Genomic DNA, 20238 nt, shown 5'->3' with positions numbered 1-20238 from the left:
ACGGAAGGAAGAGTGCCCGAAAAGGACAAAAAGAACCCCCAATCTGCACCACAGTGTAATGAATGGTTTATCTGTTCTCCCACAGTCCTCGTCCTTGCTTCCCTTTCTTTTATTATATCAAGTCTCATGACGATGGTGATGGTGTGGATCATTGTGCAAAGAATGGTGTGTCTGCTGTCTCTCTTCGATATAATACAACCCATACATTTCCGTTCTACTCAAAACAATGACGACGATGGTGTCCGTGGACGCAATGGACCAGCGGCAATGTCCTTCTTGGTAATGTTCTCTACACTAATGCTGCAAACGCTATTTCAAGCCACGTAGAAGACACGGATGATATTTCCATTGATATACAGGCAATAAGTTAGCGATATTAGTAGTTACAGTCTTAGCTTCGTTTAGTGATACTCTTTGCAATAGGGAGCAATTTTATGTGTATAAACTTGGGTATCTGAAAAGAATCTGACGCTACCTTTGATGCTCAATTATTTTTGCAGAATAAGGCTACTGTTTAGAGGAGTTTAGATCTTTTCACTGAACCTGGAAATGCTGTAGAGGTTTTGATATTATTCACAAATTTTGTGGCGTTTATAGTGGCGCTGGTATGATTGTAAGCGACGCTGTCAGGAACAGTGTTGATATGTTGATTTATCATTATCATCATCATTATTCATTATTATTATTGTTATTGTTACTATCATTATTATCATCTTTGCATTACCAACACTTTGTCATTGATGCTGTTCACTTTCAGGGTTACAAAATGGTTCCGTAAGCATCTTGGTATTGGTTCGAAGTTGTTTAATTAATGGACATATGTCGAAGAAGATAGTTTTGGTTTTGCACTTAAAAAAGAAAAAAAAAATAGATAAATAAATAAATAAATAAATAAATTATACTCTTTCGGAAGTGTTATGCTTGACGTCCTCCGGATTGTGGAATTTTTATTTTCATAAGAAATAAGAAACTAGGCAGTTCCAAGTCCCTTACCGTCTATCATCCCTATCCATAAAGTTATCTAATCTTCACTTAAAACAACCAATTGTTTCAACGCTCATTAGAACATAAGAATAAAGGCGAAAGCAAGAGACCATAAGGTCTACACTAGGCAGTTCCTGTCATCCCTATCCATAAAGTTATTTTTCTCACTACATGGTTACTGAGTCTATTCCATTCATTAACCACTCTATTGGTAAATCAGTTCTTGCCTATTTCCCGTTGACCTTTTCCTCCTCTTCCTCTTCCTCATCAGTGTCGACAAGGCCGCTCCTCCTGTGTTGTCGACATTGCTTATGGTGCACTATTGCCGCCTCTGACAAATCCTTCTTAACAGACTCCCCGCCTAAGGATGATATTGCCATACGGCATAGTCTCCCTGTGAAAAGATTAAAGGTATATATATATAAAAAAAAGAATTACAAGAGAAATGAACTGGGAAGAAGAAAATATATAAAAAGGATAGTTGGCACCAAGAAGGTGTGGTAGAAAGGGTTGCTTGTAAACATAGGTGTTGTGAATAGTGGGTGAAGAGGAGAGACGGGGAATGACTAAGGAAAGTATGATAACAAAAAGATCATAGAGAGTGCACACTTGTATAAAATTACCGAGGATATGGTGATAGATTTTGAAAAAGAAAATTAGTCGAAGAAAAAAACAAACAGGATATTGGTAAAAATAGCTTCAGAAAAAAACATAGAGGCGCATGAATAGAAACGGGAGGTATCGTAAACGGAGAGCAGAGTACTAAAGATGAAGGATAGGAGACAAATATGTTTTACCGAAAATTCAAAACGGTGGTTGGGTTGCAATGATTTTCTCCTCGCGTTGTTACTTTTTCAACTCGCTTACTACTAGACGACAGGGTAATCTGATGAAGAGGCAGCCATCTACCTTTCTATCTCCCTCCTATACTTAGCTTTATTTCACACACATATATGTCCCGTTTAGTTTAGAGAAGGTGTGGGGAACCCTTGGCACGCGTGCAAAACCTCACACACTAACGGCTTTTTTCCGGCATGCGAAACCCAGAGCTCACCTTAAAAAAGATAACCCATAAATCCCCAACCTCTTTTGTATGACTATTGGTAACCGTATGGTGCGCTGGGTGGCGTATTGGGGCCCTTATAGGAGGTGAAGGGAGGGGGTCAATACTTGTATGTAGGCCTATCATTTATGTTACTCTGTTGGCACTCGGGACAATTTTGTATAAAAAATGTGGTTGATTTCGTCACCCACAATTACAAAGGTTGCCCCTAGTTTAGAGTATGATTTCCTCATATGGGTACCATATATGTTTCTTAGTTACATCGAAAAAAAAAGGTATCTTACTCGAAAATTGTAGATCAATGGGTAATTAGATAAGGAGTTTAGAAAGACTGAAGTTAGTATCTCGAAGAAGCTAGTATGTGTCATAGTGAGGCATGAGAATCTCGTTAGTATGCTCTGAGGTGGACGATATGATGCCAAGAGGAGGAAGAGGAAATAGAGGAAGAAGAGGGAGAGGAAACTTACTGAGAAAAGGTAGATCAAGGTATAGTGAGAATGGAGGAGGAAGAGACCAGAAGTTCCTTGGTTCGAATCCGGGGACGACAGTCGGAATTATTTGATTGACTACACCGTCACTGGTGATTCTATTCAGATATGACAAGGACGAAAAATCCACTAAGGAAACGTACCAGCTTAACCACGAAGCTACGAGTGTTGTTAGTTCTTCATAAAAACTAAGTATGGACGGCAGTTAGCAGTCGACTTAATTCCTCGGGAGTAGATTCATTCTCAGGTTGAAGAATTTTAGACAACCGGTAGCCTAGTGGTAGAGCGTCGGCTTCGTATTCTCGTGAGCCTTGATTCGAATCCAGGGACGTCAGTCGGAATTATTATATTTATATATATATATATATATATATATATATATATATATATATATATATAGAGAGAGAGAGAGAGAGAGAGAGAGAGGGAGAGAGAGAGAGAGCATGCACCAGGGTCAGCAAGAGACCCTGAGACTAATTATTGGATTGTGAATAGAGACTAGAGACCAAGCCCAAGCGTGGGAAGACTTAGAGGCCGTTCTCAATAAATAAATAAATAAACAAATAAAAATAAATAAATAAATAAATAAAATAAAAAGAAGAAGAAGAAATCCAAGGTACGAACTACTAACTCCATCAGACGACTTACCCTGTGTGTATGATGGCATACGTCTTCCGCGCGTGTTGGTAGAAGCTAAAACGGTCCTCTGTGGAGACTTCGACGCTGGACCCGTGATGTGTATTGCAAATAGCCTCGTAACTACACCATGCGGGGGCCACATGATCGAGGTCATGCATCAGCGTCACCTGTGGATGCCAAAGGGTTGTTCAGTTTGTAGATAACTTCTGTAGATGGGGGTGAAGAAGTGGAAGAAGAGAACGAAAAAGAAGAGGAAAAAGACGAATACAAAGATGTTGAGGAAGAGGAAATGGGATAGGAGGAAGAGGGAGAGGAGGAAGAGGGAGAGGAGGCAGAAGGAGAGGAGGCAGAGTGAGAGGAGAAAGAGGGAGAGGAGAAAGAGGGAGAAGAGGAACATGGAGAGGAGGAAGAGGGAGAAGAGAAAGAGTTAAGTGTACAGCATGGCAAATCTTTGATTGGGGCAACATTACGTTGAGTACAGGCGAGTATACTCAGCTGGCCCATCCTCTTAAAAAAAAAAAAAAAAAAAAAAAAAAATCCTATAGGCCATGGAAGGCCGCTGTGGTCTTCGAGTTCGACGCGTCCACTCACCGGAGGTCCTCCGTGAGTGTCAAGCGGCATGAGTGTGAGGATGGCGTCAAGCAGTTCCGTGATTTTGAGTCCGTCGGCGCGGTACTCGTAGGGTCCGTCTGGTCCGCTGCAGATCCTGTTGGTCGGGAAGTTGATGTCCGCAAGCGCTGGTGACGGAAACCAACGAAAGAAAGAAAGAAAGAAAGAAAAAAATAACGGACACACCTTCAAGGATGGTTGACTGCAGAGGATTAATCGTAAGCTGATATGCGAGAGAAGGGGGAAGAAGAGGAAGAGGAAGAAGAAGAGAAAGAGAAGGAAGAGGAAGAGTAGGAGGAAGAGGAGGAGAAGAGAATGAGGAAGAGGAGGAGGAGGAGGGTAAGGAGGAGGCGGAAGATAAGGGAGAGGACGAGGAGGAAGAGGAGGAAAACGAGGAGAAGGAAGAGGAGAAGAAGGAAGAGGAAGAACGGTAGGAAGAGGAGGAGGAGGAAAAACAGGAGAAAGAGGATGAGAAATAGGAAGAGAAGGAAGAAAAGAGGAGGAAGAGGGGAGGAGGAAGAGGAAGAAGAAGAGGAAGAGGAAGAAAAAGAGGATGATGAAGAGGAGGAGGTAGAGGGAGGAGGACAAGGAGGATGTAGAGCGAGGAGGACGAGGAGGAGGAAGGGGGATGAAGGGGAGGATGAAGGGAAGGAGGAAGAGGATGAGGAAGAGGAGGAGGACGATGATGAAGAAGAGGAGGAGGTAGAGGACGAGAAGAATTAGTGAAGTTAACAGATGGGGGAACTTTGTGAAGAAAGAGGACAAAGAGGAGAAATATGAAGAAGAGGAACAGAAAATAGGAGGAGAGAAGTAGAGGTGGGGAAGGAGAAGAAGTGAAAAGAAGAGGAGATGGCAAAGAAAGAGCGAAAGAAAAAAAGAGCTGGACAACGAGGAATTGTGTATTGGAGAGTAAGTAAAGGAAGAAGTGGTTAGAGAGGAAAGAGAGTGGGCGAAGAGTAGTACCAAGGTATGAAACCCACACCGTTCTTCAGTCAAGAATTCTTATGAAACACTACACACACTTAAGGGATTTGGATCCTTTTTAATGAGGCTGGATCCCTTTAAAGGGGGTTGGATCACTTTTAAGGTGGTTGGATTCTTTATAAAGGATTCGGATCCTTTAAGATGAATCCAAACCCCATTAAGAGGGATCGAATCCCATTAAAAAGGATTTAACTCTATCAAGAATTATTCAATCCCTTTTATAGAATCCAATCCCATTAATAGACTAACCTCACACACGATAGTAAAACCAGAATTACGTAACATTAGTACACATTTGTTTCCATAAAGACCATTTCAGTGACCAGGAAACCATTGCATACAGAAACACGGTATCACACTGGGCTATTTTTCCTACGACTGTTGGACCAGATTTGCATCCCACAGCCTTCCTTCAGCATATCAAATGACATTCTACGTAAGTTGTTGACAAAACAAAACAGTTTGTCACAGTGACTTTACAGTGGAAAAAGTTCTTGAGATGGACAGCACCGCCGATAAATTGGAGACTGAAGGAAAAATAGCCCAGTGTGATCACCAAAGACACATTTTTCTTGTACGTCACGGATCAGGTGTGCCTGAACAGTGGTACAGTGGTAGGCAAGCAGCCCAGTCCTTCGATCCCGCGGGCGGGAGGGTAGGCGTGTATAGGGCGGGCCAGACCCCCGCCCACACCACAGACCCTGCACTTGGGAAGCTATAACGCGTGCTTCCTCCCGCAAGCACCACCCAACTCCCACACACCTCCCTCCTCCTCCCCCCAACTCCCTCACAAAACCACTCCGTCCTTCCAACCTCGTTCGCTAGTGGAGCAAGACTTGTGGATCAAGACCCTTAGAGAATGGGTCTCAAGCATCGAACTCCACGAACTCGGGGAAAAAGAATTTGTCGTTGATGGGTCGGTCAGGAGTTCGTAAACAAACCTGGCCTATGGTTTAGGGGTGATTGCCTTTAAATTTGGTTTTCGGTAAAGGAAAGAGGAATTTCCTGTGACAAAAAATATATACATACGTATGCACATTTACATACAAACACATCCACATATGCACTTTGTCCTTTAGAGAATGGCCAATCTTTAGTCAATATTTTTTTCTCAGAAAAACACGTTTCTTTATGTGTATTTGTGTGTACATGTATGTGCACATGTGCATTATATATATGCTCTATGTGTGAATTTATGGTATATGCATATATATATATATATATATATATATATATGTATATACACACACACACACTCATATATATATATATATATATATATATATATATATTCATCTTCTCAACCACATTAATTTTCGCTTTAATTCCATACCATCACGGTCGAGACTGACGAGGAGCTCGATGGAAGCATATACGGAAACTGATACGTGGTCAAGCTAAGGACTCGAACCCAGCTCAGACGTAACAAGTAAACAGTGACTCAGACCATTGCGCTATCGAGAGATATATGAGTTAAGCACAGCTTTCTTATATTTGTAAGCTCGAGTTACATAAACATACACGAATTTTGAGTTCAAACCACTTCCATGATGGTGCAATTGGTAGTATGGACGCGTGGGAAAGTATTTTACACACAGTGTACAGAAAAGATGAATAGCTGTACACTGGGGACCATTCAGTGTGTGTAACACACACACACACACACACACACACACACACACACACACACACACACATATATATATATATATATATATATATATCAAGCACTACTATTACACAGGACGTGCGCACCCAGATCCCTGGGTTCGCTAGCGGAGGCCATTGCTTTCTTTGCAAACTAACATTTTATATTGGACAAATATATCAAAACTAGAAACCTAACATTGTATGTAGGACAAATATATCAACTATTGACTTATTCAATGCAATATAAGTTAATATAAACTTTTATAGTGAAATAAGAAACTATTTTTAAGGCACTGTTATGCTTTGAAATGACAATTTTAGCCGGATTTAACAGGTATTATTGTCTTGTTCAGTATCCTTAGTTTCTCAAGATGGTTCAGAACCTGAGGCCAGGTTATATTCCTCCATCCAGAAAAGATATTGCTGATAAGTATTGGATCTTGTGTATGAAAAGGAATATAAAAAGTGTGCAGATGACCTGAATAATGAAACTGTATGTCTTTCAATTGATGGGTGGTCTAACATCCATAATGAGCCCATAATATGTGTCACTCTAACAACATCCACTGGTCAGATTCATTTAGTTGACACAATAGACACATCAGGGAAACCTCACACTGCTGAATATCTTCTACAACTTGTACAAAATTCGATCAAAAAGGCTGAACAAAATTTTGGTTGTCACATTGGAAGTGTTGTGACAGACAATGCAGCAAATGTCACCAAGATGAGAACCTGAACATACTGTCCTCACATACGGCTTATACCGTTCCTTGTATACTTGTGTGCAAGTCTATATAACACTGCTTCTTATATTGATATGCTAAAATGTCCTTTAGCAATCAGATCGCATATCAGATAGCAATCCCACAATATTTAAAATCTATAAAAAAATATATATATATTCAAATCAAATAAATCTGATTTAAAAAAATTCTATTTTTTATATCTTTTAAAAAGAAAAAAAAAAAAATCGCCAACCCTGGTGTCCACTAACCTCATACAATAATACCTGTTAAGTCCGACTAAAATTGGCATTTCAAAGCATAACAGTGCCTTAAAAATAGTTTCTTATTTCACTTTAAAAGTTTATATAAAGGGGAGATACCTCTGCCAGATTTTAACACATTAAAACTAACCCAATCATCTTAACATTTTAACACGATGTCAAGGATACTTGGAGATCAGAATAGGCAAAAAATTAAAGCGATCCATTAAATATTTAGATTCTATCTATTTATTTATTTATCTAAATACCAGTTATTCTTTAAATATGAATAACTAGTTCCCATGTTGCTTGATTTACAAAGCAAAGATATTACCTGAAAGATATGCATATCTCCTACAAACTTTGTGAATAATTTTTTTTTAAATGTTGAAATTATATATATAAAAACAATAAATTAACCAAAATAAAAGCAGAACTTTCATAAAAAAATTATTTATAAATTCATTTTGAGAGATGAAATATTTTTACCAAGTAAATAACTTCCTTATTTTATGAGAATCATTGTGTATTTAATTTTTTTAAGAGCAGAAAGTATAGAAGTTATTAAAGTTTTTATGACAAAAACTAACATAAAAATGGGTTTTTAGATATCGCTTGATAAAGATTTGCTTACTGCTTCACAAAAAAACTATGCTTCCTACAGATAAAACCATTAAATAAAAGTTTTTCCTTAGAGTGTGTAGATTAAATACATATTTTTTGTAAATTGGACAGGAAATAAGAAAAATAGAGCAATTTTTCCACATGTAACTTCACTGAAAATTGGTAGATTTAGTACCGTATATACGGTACTGCCAATAAACACCCCAGCAAACATTTCAGTAATGATCAGATACTCACATGCACACTCCACAGTAATCTAGAATGCACCAGGAGAATATCCACTAGTACTTGCTCCACCTGACATTTGATAAGGCACACTAATTTTTTCATTGTTTCATTCTCTATTAGTGAACACTTACGTACAGAAATGTTATCTTCTTCTAATTTGCCTTCCACTAATTGCTTACGTAGTGACATAGGTCTGAAAAATATTGGGAATGGGTTGGCGTCCCATGACACTTCCACTATCTTTTTTACCCTCTGTGTGTAATATCTTCATCTTGGCTGACATCTGCTGGCTTCTGCGTTTCTTTGTCTCACTTATTCGTGGCATTCTGGATGATTTCACACCTTTAGTCGTGAAAAAATGTGGGTAAAACAAACGCCTACGCAATCACAATTTCACACCTTACCAGAAATTCAAAACACAGAGGTGGAGGGGTGAGGGGAGGGGTTGCTGCCGGGAAACACACAGCCCAACCTCTAGTACCGTATAACCGAAATTTTTCTAAAATCTCGTAATAATCGGAAAAAACATACTGTATATAATGAATAATATAATTCACCATATGGCAACACCGCGCACCCATGCGTATGTTGGTCGGGCCATTTAAACGGTTTAATGGGACAATATGCGTAAATAATCGTACGCGTGGCACCGCTACATGTCCAGGCTACCTCCTAGTGTCGTCAGCTAAAAATGCATTTCATGATTTTGCATGATCCAAGACAGGTATCTCCCCTTAACTTATACTGCATTGAATAAGTCAATAGTTAATATATTTGTCCTATATACAATGTTAGGTTTCTAGTTTAGATATATTTGTCCAATATAAAATGTTAGGTTACAAAGAAAGCAATGGCCTCCGCTAGCGGACCCAGGGATCTGGGTGCGCACGTCCTGTGTAATAGTAGTCCTTGATATATATATATATATATATATATATATATATATATATATATATATATATATATATATATATATATATATATATATATATATGGAAGTAGAATTGAATACGACAGCATTTTCACAACGATTCAACTCCTTAATATTTTCAGTTCTCCTAATCAGGATTTTTCTGCTGGGACGTGAGTACGAACAAGATTTCCATAGTACTCCATTTATTAAAAATCCTGAAGATGTCTCTTTGAAGACGAAAGCTTGATTTTTAATAAATTGAGTACTATGGAAATCTTGTTCGTACTCACCTCCCATCAGGAAAAATTCTGATCAGAAGAATAGAAAAAATAAAAAAGTTGAATCACTATGAAAATGATGCATTCAATTCTACTTGCAATAAAGAAAATCTGATTCCTTCCTTTACTATATACATATATATATATATATATATATATATATATATATATACATATATATATGTTTGTGTGTGTGTGTATATATATATATATATATATGTTTGTGTGTGTGTGTATGTGTGTATATATATATATATTTATATATAAATATATATATTATATATATCTATATATCTATATGTAAATATATATATATATATATATGTATATATATATTTATGTAAATATATATGTATATATATTTATATGTAAATATATATATATATATACATATATATATATATATATATATATATATATACATATATATATCCTCACCTGGATCAGGTGGGCCTGGGGCGATGTTTAAGAACAGTATCTCATAAGATAGCATCCGTGATATATATATATATATATATATATATATATACATATATATATCCTCACCTGGATCAGGTGGGCCTGGGGCGATGTTTAAGAACAGTATCTCATAAGATAGCATCCGTGATCCTTCTTCAAACAGACCACGTTTACGACACCTCTCAACCCAGTCTAATAAAAACAAAACGGTTCTTATTATGCAATAAGCTAGAGTATGACGTCATAAAAATTCTGCCTAATAGGCAGCGAGCTTAAATGTGAAAACATTGAAATAGTGCCCAATAGTCAGAGAGATAGAGTGTGACATCAATGAAAGTTACTAATAAGCAGGAAGCTAGATTTCTAACACTGAAATAATGTCCAATAGTGTGACGTCACTGAAACAATGCTCAATTATCACCTGGACACAAATTCCGTCATTAGTGACCACTTGCCCCTGCCTAGCAATGTAATTGTTATCTATAAGTATTACAAAAAATAATTCGTCTGTACGTTACCATCAAAATAAATATCTAAACAGAAAAAGAAAAGCGAAACAGATACGCCTAAAAGAAATGATTCAAAATAAAAATGGCTACATAACCTTGTGTATTCCACGGTATTGTATCATAAAGTTTAATTTTGGAGAAAAAAAAAAGGACGACAAAAATGTTATATGACTACTATGTACTTCTTCACTTAGGTTTAACACCAGAAAACTAACGATTCAAAAAAAAAAAAAAAAAAAAAAAAAAAAAAAAAAATGCTAAATACTCGGGAACGTTACGATGTATTTTCTTTATAAAAAGACAGTTATCTCTGATAGCTTATGATCCTTTAAATGAACACACAATTTTAGGGTATGTCTCATCATACCATGCGATACTCAGACTTCCATGAATATACACATTTAATTAAGCTGAAGTTGTAATATGACAACCTCAGGCTTAGAAGGAATTTGGCTAGAACTTGTTTACCAACAGAGTGGTAAAGGAATGGAATAAACTTAGTAACCATGGAGTGAGCGCTGAAACAATTGGTTGCTTTAAGAGAAGATAACTTCATGTTTAGAAATGACAGGTGGTAAAGGACATGGAACTGCCTTACGGTCGAGGTTTCTGCATATATATATATATATATATATATATATATATATATATATATATATATATATATATATATATATAAAACAACTCCACAGTCGCTGCAAAGAAACAAAAAAAGGCGGGAAACCTGAAACCTATGTATTTCGACTGCTATCTGCTGTCCTCCTCAGTAGTACAAAGTGGGAGGGGAATGCTATATCTACATAGCACCTTATTATAAAAAGATAATATAAGGTGAGGAACACTGAAAGAAAGTACCTCCAATCACTGGTGACTTGATTTCTCATGCGGTGTGGAGTCAGTTGGAAGTATATATATATATATATATATATATATATATATATACATATATATATATATATATATATATATATATATATACATATATATACATATGTATATATATATATATACATATATATATATAGATATACATATATATATATATATATATTTATATATATATATATAAAACATTCACCTAAATCACAAATGTCAGCAGACGGTACCTCATTCATATTTGGTAACGTGCGTTTATACTCCATCCCCCAAGCGTTGGATTTCGACTTCGTACGTTTTGTATTTTTGGGACTTTAGTGATATCCCTACGAATAAAATTACTCATTCGCTTAGGATTAGTAGCTCTTTTCCACTCAAACAGGGAATGCGGACCACTGTCCTCTGCTACTGTCCTTTCTTTCTGCCGAGTTTAACAAGTCCTTTTCTTTACGTTGGATATTTACGATACATTTTACGACGTCGTAGTTCGCATCGTAAGTTTCCGACCCAAACCAAGGCGACAGCTCGTGCAGCTACCTCCAAGTGATCAGTCACTGTGGACACACAAGATTATATTTCATGTTGATTTTTTTTTTTTTTTTGTCTAATTTGAGGGAATTGTCTCCTCTGTGCATCATCGTTTATTGCTTGTTTGATTTTTCTATTTTTGTTTGTGAACTTGCACGCTCATAAAGCCTCTTGTGCACTATGGTTTAGGGTGTTTGAGTGTCGTGTGAAATGAGAATGCTGTGATTGTGTTTCCTGTTATAGGGTTATGGGAATGTTGTCATTGGACAGGGAGAAGGACAGTGCTTATGTGCTTCTGCTTCTGATGCCTAACTGGATAAATATGTTGTGGGTTTGGTAGCAGCTTCGGCAGTTGGTGCTGTGTTCTGCAGTTCTGTAGTGTTCTGCAGTTCTGCAGTACTACGACGAGATATATTTGTAGTATATTGCCAGCCTCATCAAAGAAATACCCAAGTCATTTTTCCAAGTTTTCGAGTTCTTTTTTTTATATATAAATGTACGTTTCGATATTCTTTACGTAGTTTTAACTTACTCAAACACTAGACACGACATTGGTCATTGTACCACTGGAAGAACCTAGTGACGAAGAATTAATTGATTTTGGCGAAAAATGAAGATGACGATATTGTGTTCTCGTGTGACGAGGGAATTGTTTTTTATCGTAACCGGTCAGTCAGTAGAAGATGCAGAGCAGTCGCCGGTTGCGCACTGTCCCTAAAAAAAAAAAAAAAAAAGGAGGAAAATAGTGGAAGTTGCATGATAACAAGAGATCTTATGCTCGGTACCAAGGGCCTCCGGGCGGCACCTGAGGGTGGAGGTGAGGTTGACGATGAGTTCCCAGTTGCTTCTTCCTTGCCGGAAAGCCACGGCAACGTCCCGGGCGCATTCCATTCGGCTCCAGTTCTTCGAATCACCGCGACGACGCCGCTGCCGCCAGACGATTTTATCCAGCTGCGGGAAGGAGCCCCGAAAGGGATCAATATCCTTGGGTTATGTATCTTTCACCAATGCACTCAGCAAAAGGAAGTCACTACTGCCGTCGATAGGACAACTTCAACGGAACGAGGTGTACTGTGACACCCTGGAAATAATCTGATCACTCCAATCTGACAAACGCTGACAATTTTCTGCCATATATATATATATATATATATATATATATATATATATATATATATACATATATATATATAGTTAGTTATATATATGTATGTATATATATACATATATAGTTAGTTATATATATGTATGTATATATATACATATATATGTGTATATATATACATATATATATATATATATATATATATATATATATATAGAGAGAGAGAGAGAGAGAGAAAGAGAGAGGGGAGTCAGAGGAAACCATAGCAGATGCATGAATATTGTTGGTTTACTCGTACTTGTTTCTCTGGAATCGAGACAGAGAAACTGAGACAGAGAAACTGAGACACACACACACACACAGAGAGAGAGAGAGAGAGAGAGAGAGACCTCTTCCAGGTTTCTGTATACACACTAAGTAAAATGGTAAACAAAGAACTAGAGGCAAGTTGCTCGGGTACAACCGAAGCATAAAATGTCGCCGAAGAAAACATCCGAAGACCCTTTCCGAAATTACCTGTGTTCAAAGAACGAGAGAGAGAGAGAGAGAGAGAGAGAGAGAGAGAGAGAGAGAGATCTACAAATTGCGAATCAGCAACATGGAAAAAGTGAAGATCGTAGACTTCAGAAAACTGTTGTTTCCTGAGGCCGATTTTCAGTACGGGTGAGGAAAGGCGTAACAAAGCAGGAAGACGATTAAGGGAGTGAAATCATCGGTAGAAATGATGAAGGTAGAGCGAAGTGGGCAAGAAATGAATGATAAAACGATGGGAACAAAATGGATGGATAATGGACGGGAGATAAGTAGCAATGTCAGCGGTTGTTGCATAACATGAAGCTAGAGTTGATGGATGGATGAGCCGAGTCAAAGTACAAGGTTCAAGTAAGAGTCAAGCTGTGAGGAGTTGTTGGAAATGGACAAGACCCATAGCAGTTGCAAAGGAGGACAATGTAGCGGGTCACACTGACCAGGCAGGTGTGTGCATCAAGTCACAGCGCGTCCTTCCTGATGCATGCCACGTGGGGTCAGTCGTATGAAATGGTTTGTACAAAACAATAAATAGATAAACAAATAAACAAATAAATGAATAAATAAAATAAATAAAATAAAATAAAGAAGTGGATCTTCGATGCTTAACAACAATGACCATGATTCCGTTTGTTCCACAAGAAGTTCTTTAGGTTTTCGTCACCCACGAGGGCCCTGTGGAAGAGAGCGAGCGAGCGAGAGAGAGAGAGAGAATGTAGGAGACTGCAACAGATCATAAGGCCTACACTAGGTAGTTCCATATCCCTTAACACCTGTCATCCCTATCCATGAAATAATCTAATATTCTCTTAAAACAACAAATTGTTTCCAACGCTCACTACATAGTTATCAACACTCTATTCCATTCGTTAACCCTCTGTTGGTAAACCAGTGCTCGAGAGAGAGAGAGAGAGAGAGAGAGAGAGAGAGAGAGAGAGAGAAAGCAGTAAGAGAGAGAAAGAGAGAAAAAGAGGGGAGTGTTCAGAGGAAACGATAGCAGGTGCATGGACATTGTTAGTTTACTTGTTTCTCAGCAATCGACGATGGGGGGGGGGGTGAGGGAAAGAGGAAGAGGAAGAGGAAGAGGCGGGAGGTGAAGAAGAGAGAGAGGCCAAAGGGAAGGCAAAACGAAAGTATGAATAAACGAACGTTGCGAAGAGAGATTTCCAGAAAGTTCCAGAAAGGGAAGGGGCAATACAAAGAAAGACAGACAGGATGTGCACGGAAAATAAATGAACAAGGACGAAAGGAAATGACAGAAGGTATACATTATGGTCTTTGGAAAATGAAAAAAAAAAATTAAGACATATGGAGATGACTTGATGACATTTTTCCGAGTCAACCCGATAGATGCGAGAACTTTTAACAGCTGTCATTTACTCACTCTACAAAATAGATAATTAGGTAGATAAATAGGCTAATGAATAAAAAAAATATCAATCAAATAGATAAATAGACAAATGAATATATAGATAAATAAATCAATGAAAAAAATTATAAACTTGAATAGTTGAAATTACTCCAACGCATAGTTAAAATCTATGAAAGAATGATTGACCCTTACGACCATGTGTTGAGAGAAGTCACATCTTAGGTCAGACGGAGCCACCAATCCATAGCTTAATGTTGAAGAAGACAAGAAAAATAAAAAATAAAAAAATAAAAAAATAAAATAAGAATAAAAAAATAAAATAAACACACGCATTCATAGACCTGGAAAAGGCGCTTGACAGTACATTCCAAGATACTTTGAGAACTCCACGAGGAGGAGGAGGAGGAGGAGGATATGGGAGCTCCAAGAAGAGAAGGAATCGGGAGCTCCGAGAAGAGGAAGCTGCAACGGATACTAAGGAAGGCAATCAAAGTCACTGCGCCAAATGTCAAGTAAAAACACAATGCTACGAAAACGGGTTTGAGGTTCGAGCAGGAGCGAAGTTAGGAAGCGTTTCCTCCTCTCTTCTTCTTCATCATGTTCCTGGAGAGGGGAGAGAGAGAGAGAGAGAGGAGCAAAAGAGGGAGAATGAGAGAGAGAGAGAGAGAGAGAGAGAGAGAGAGAGAGAGAGAGAGAGAGAGAGAGAGAGAGAAGGAGAGAGGGAGAGGGAGAGGAGAGAGAGAGAGAGAGAGAGAGAGAGGAGCAAAAGAGGGAGAAGGAGAGAGGGAGAGGAGGAGAGAGAGAGAGAGAGAGAGAGAGAGAGAGAGAGAGAGAGAGAGAGAGAGAGAGAGGAGAAAGAGAAAGAAGGAGAGAGGGAGAAGGAGAGAGGAAGGAGAGAGGAAGAAGGAGAGAGGGAGAGGAAGAGAGAGAGAGAGAGAGAGAGAGAGAGAGAGAGAGAGAGAGAGAGAGAGAGAGAGAGAGAAGGGGGGGAGAAGGAGAGAGGAAGAGAGAGAGAGGAGAAAGAGAGAGAGAGGGAGATGGAGAAGGAGAGAGGAAGTGAGAGAGAGAGAGAGAGAGAGAGAGAGAGAGAGAGAGAGAGAGAGAGAGAGAGAGAGAGAGAAGGAAGAAGATCACGAGAAGTTTTGCTTGGATACGCGGGCGACAAGGCAACTGTTTGAGATGGAACTCTCCCACAAAGAGGCACTGAACTTAATATGAATAAATTTGAGAACTTGGTATTATTCAGAACGCCTCGACATATCCACGTAACAATAGGAAGCCACTCATAACCCCAAACAACATTTCAAATACGTCGGAGCGAGGCAATAACATACAAAATCGCTCTCTCTCTCTTTCTCACTCTCTTTTACTCCCTCTCTCTCTCACCTTGTTCTCTCTATTGAGAGAAAGGAAGATACCACAAAAGGTGGAAACAGTCACCTGTACCTCAGTCCTAAAACCAAGAGGCTTAGGTTGGCACATGTAGCGGCAAGATCCAGGTTGCCGTTCTGAGGATTCTGCGTCTCAATACCCGAATGCATCTCACCAGAAGCCGTGACACAAGAGGAGAGCTGCATGTGGCCGTTGTCAGGCACTTCGTGGTGAGGGGAGCAGCTCAGGTGGTCTGAACAAACTATGAGAATGGATGAGCGTAGGCAAGGCAAGATTCACTGCTATTTTTAACCAGCAGGAAAGCGACCAATAGGAATATCAAGGTAAAGAAGAGGAGACGTTCTTCTGTATACGATCTGAAGAGGAGACTCCACTGTAAGAACAGGTGAAGGAGAAGTTTGTCATTATAGAATTTGGTGGAAAAACCTTAGCCACGCAGTTTCACAAGCTTAACTGGTATCTGATGAGCACTGTGAACGAGGAAATTGGGAAAACGGAAAATAAAGAGGAATGGATGGATACACTGACAAAGAAGACTTTGGGCAGGGTTGGAAAGAGAACACATCTTCGTGGTAAACGTGAGGAAAGAAGAGGCGAATAGAAAGGGAAACGTAGACAATATGAGAGAGGATAATGTCAAGTAATGAAACCATTAGACACAAGCGAACTGAGAGTAGATGATAGTGAATGGAAGCCAGAGGAAATGGGAAACAATGAAAGATGGGGAGGGTGAGTAATAGGAGGCGGCGACGGAGTGTTTGGTAAGGCAAAGAAAAATATCAGGATAATGGTGAGAGAGAGAGAGAGAGAGAGAGAGAGAGAGAGAGAGAGAGAGAGAGAGAGAGAGAGAGAGAGAGAGAGAGAGAGAGAGAGAGAGAGAGAGAGAGAGCACAAAAGGTAATGACTGGAAGGCAAGCGCAAAGGATTTTAGGAATGGGGTACCAGGATAAGAACAGCAACAACGACGACGACGACGACGACGACGACGACAACGACGACGACGACGACGACGACGACGACGACGACAACGACGACGACGACGACGACGACGACAACAACGACGCAAGGACAAGCAGGCATCGTGACGTCATGCCATTTGCGTCAGCGTAACTATACCTGCATCAAAACCGGGGTCTTCCATTTGATCCGGGGTGCATTATGCTATACGAGATATCCAGAGGGTCTGTCACAGAGAGCAGAAGCTTTCTTGGGAATTTGCGTTCACCCATACTGCGCCTGATTCTTTAGCATCATGAATCACAATAAATCACTTTTATCTGCTGTGTCATGAGTACTTGAGCTGTATAACGAATTGCGGCAGACACATCCTTTAATTTAGTTTTGTAAGAATGCACTCAGCTTCCTGGGAACGTTCATCAGACTAGTTGTACTCTATGGTGTGCAAATATACGGTGGCTGAAAAAAGCGAGTGTACGCTTCTTGGTCATATAACATAAAATTATGGAAAAGGTAAATGAAAGATATTCTCTTTTAAAAACCGATGAACGTTTGCATAGCATGAAAAGTTCCTAATTATTTTTAGTTTAAAAAAAGGGCACTCAAAAGAAAAAAAAAAAAGTCTCGATATACACGTTGCTATGCCACAAGTCTTGCATAACCCAAGATCTATATATAGATCTTGGCATAACCCCACTCGCCCGATTCTGACGTAATTATAACGGTGGTGTTGATTGGCCGACGAGGTGGCGTGATGGCGCGATCACGGGCGCGGGAAGCAAACCAAACCTTATGTAGGCAGACAAGGCCTTTGCTGTGCTGGTGCCTTTCGCAACCACTTACCTTTGTGAAACTGCATTTCCCTGTCTACTTCACATCAAAAGCAAGAGCAGAAATCGGCTGGATCCTCAACATGACATGCGAGTAGAACCAAGACACCACGATTTGATATTATAAACGGGTAGGAGGTAAATAAACAGCAACAATGTTATTGAGTTTGGTGTTCAACCACAATACACCTTGCATGTACACATACATATAGTGACTAATTTTAGTTATCTTTGTAATATTAAAGTAATCTGGGTATTTGTAATGCATTATTTTGTTGCCAGTTATGTGAATAAACATTAAAAACACGACGTTTTTGTTATTTACACATAATATCAATTCTAGAAGAGTGTGAGAACCGGTTTGTGATTTTGAAGGGGATGCGAACAAGGTTAAGAATATAGACTAGCAATAAAATAACAGTGCTACTAATGTGACGTAAGCTACTTGTCAGATGTCCATTTGTCATTTCAATCACAATAAAACAAAATACTTTTTCCATGACTAAAATTTTTTTCATATAACCGCTTTCGGTGAGGACATAAAACACAGGACGGCATCTAGTGCTCACTTTTTTTTTTTATCTTTTTGATTTATCTATTTTATTATCATTGTTATTATTATCATTATTATTTGCGGTAGCCAACGTTCTATCTTTGGGGATAATTTTGCACCACAAAAGAGAAATCATAGAGATTATAAAAGATATATCTAAAACGAGCCCTACACGATCGATATTATTGCGCAATATTCCGTATTGCACAATATTATTGACGGTGTGGGGATGGTATTGAAGAGGCACAAGTGTTTGATGTCTTCAATATATTGTCATTTTTCAATATCATTCCTACATCGCCAATGATATTGTACAATACAGAATAACGAGCAATATTATTGATGGTGTATAGGCCGCTTAAGGAAGTCACCTGAACAGAGGGTTAGTGGAAAATAAAACTTATCTGTATTCCTCTCTAGATGAAGATTCTTTGATCATAAAGTGACTGTACACACGACTCCAAGGAGCCACACAATACTTACAGTACTTACAGACACCCTCAGACATTAAATGAACCACGAACATCTACAAGATATGTCTTGGGATTGCACACACACACACAAAAAGTAATTTCAATTAGAAAGAATGAATGAAAATGCTACATATTAATATAAGATTGAGGGAGACTGCAGGAAACCATAAAGGCTACACTAGCAGTTCGCAGTTCCATGTCCATCACCACCTGTCATTCCCATCCATAAAGTTGTCTAACTTTTTCTCAAAACAACCGATAGCTTCAGCGCTCACTACATGGTTACTAAGTCTTTACCATTCGTTGACCACTCCATTGTTTAACCAGTTTTTGCCTCCTATTTCCTTCTTAAATCTAAATTTGTCCAATTTAAATCCATTACTGCGAGTCCTGCCCTGTTGTCTTAATATGATGACCTTGTTTGTGTCACACTTGTTAAAGCCTTTGACCCACTTGAACACCTCTATTAGATCACCTCGCAATCTACGTCTTTCCAGAGAATGTAAGTGGTGCCTAAGACGATGGCTTGATAACTTCTGGCGGCATACAAAGTGTACAAGTCGAAAATAACAGTGAAAGTGTTGATATCATATTTGTGGCCAGGAAAACGAAGAACTTCTTCAGAATTGCTCGAATCTTGTGTATGCGTTTGTTCTTCATGAAACATTAGTTCAACCATGATAACTTTTATTTGGATAGTCACAGAGTTCCTTCAAATCAAACGTAATTTTTTTATCAATAACGTCACCTAAACCATTGCTGGTTACAAATACAGTACTACACCCTTCCTGACCGACCAATGCATCTCATTTTGAACTGCGTTCACTTCTACTCTGTATCCTCTGAGCTGCATACCCTGTTTTTTGTGTTTAGGGCCAAATAGATATCATTACCCATTTGAATTGATAGGTCTGGTTCCGCGTGCAGTGTGCAAGCCGCCTCACCAATCCAGAGTGTGACGTCATGTCGTCTGTTCATGTCAGGTGTTCGGGGATCCATTCCTGGTTTTCCCAATACTTAACGATAGGTGTCCCCTGGATTCAGAGCACCTGTTCCCCCCCCCATTTCGAAATACTACAGCATAAGGATATTTTTTTTTTATTCGGAAAATTCTATTATTTTCTTTCAGAACAATAATAATTCTGAGGAATAAATATGAACCCCTTTTATTCGGAATCAGATTATTGCAAGGCAGACAGATTATCTTC

At 38.7% G+C, this 20238-nt stretch overlaps 1 protein-coding gene across 1 annotated transcript in view; it reads right to left on the bottom strand.

Annotated features, from left to right (window-relative positions):
• Positions 1 to 20238, bottom strand: part of LOC143033402 (fucose mutarotase-like) — a 44709-nt gene that overhangs the window by 78 nt on the left and 24393 nt on the right. The window contains exons 2-4 of the mRNA XM_076198786.1: positions 3766 to 3911; positions 3184 to 3341; positions 1 to 1378 (exon numbers count right to left, since the gene is read on the bottom strand). The exon at positions 1 to 1378 is cut by the window's left edge and continues 78 nt beyond it. Coding sequence (XP_076054901.1) covers positions 1330 to 1378; positions 3184 to 3341; positions 3766 to 3911 — 353 coding nt within the window. The 3' untranslated portion in view covers positions 1 to 1329. The remainder of the gene's footprint in view (positions 1379 to 3183; positions 3342 to 3765; positions 3912 to 20238) is intronic.

Source organism: Oratosquilla oratoria, chromosome 15 (assembly GCF_046742065.1).
Source record: "Oratosquilla oratoria isolate Oo_2021 chromosome 15, ASM4674206v1, whole genome shotgun sequence".
In the NCBI taxonomy this organism is placed as follows: domain Eukaryota; kingdom Metazoa; phylum Arthropoda; class Malacostraca; order Stomatopoda; family Squillidae; genus Oratosquilla; species Oratosquilla oratoria.
The sequence above is the reverse complement of the archived record's forward strand: the minus strand, read 5'-3'. Positions and strand labels throughout refer to the sequence as shown.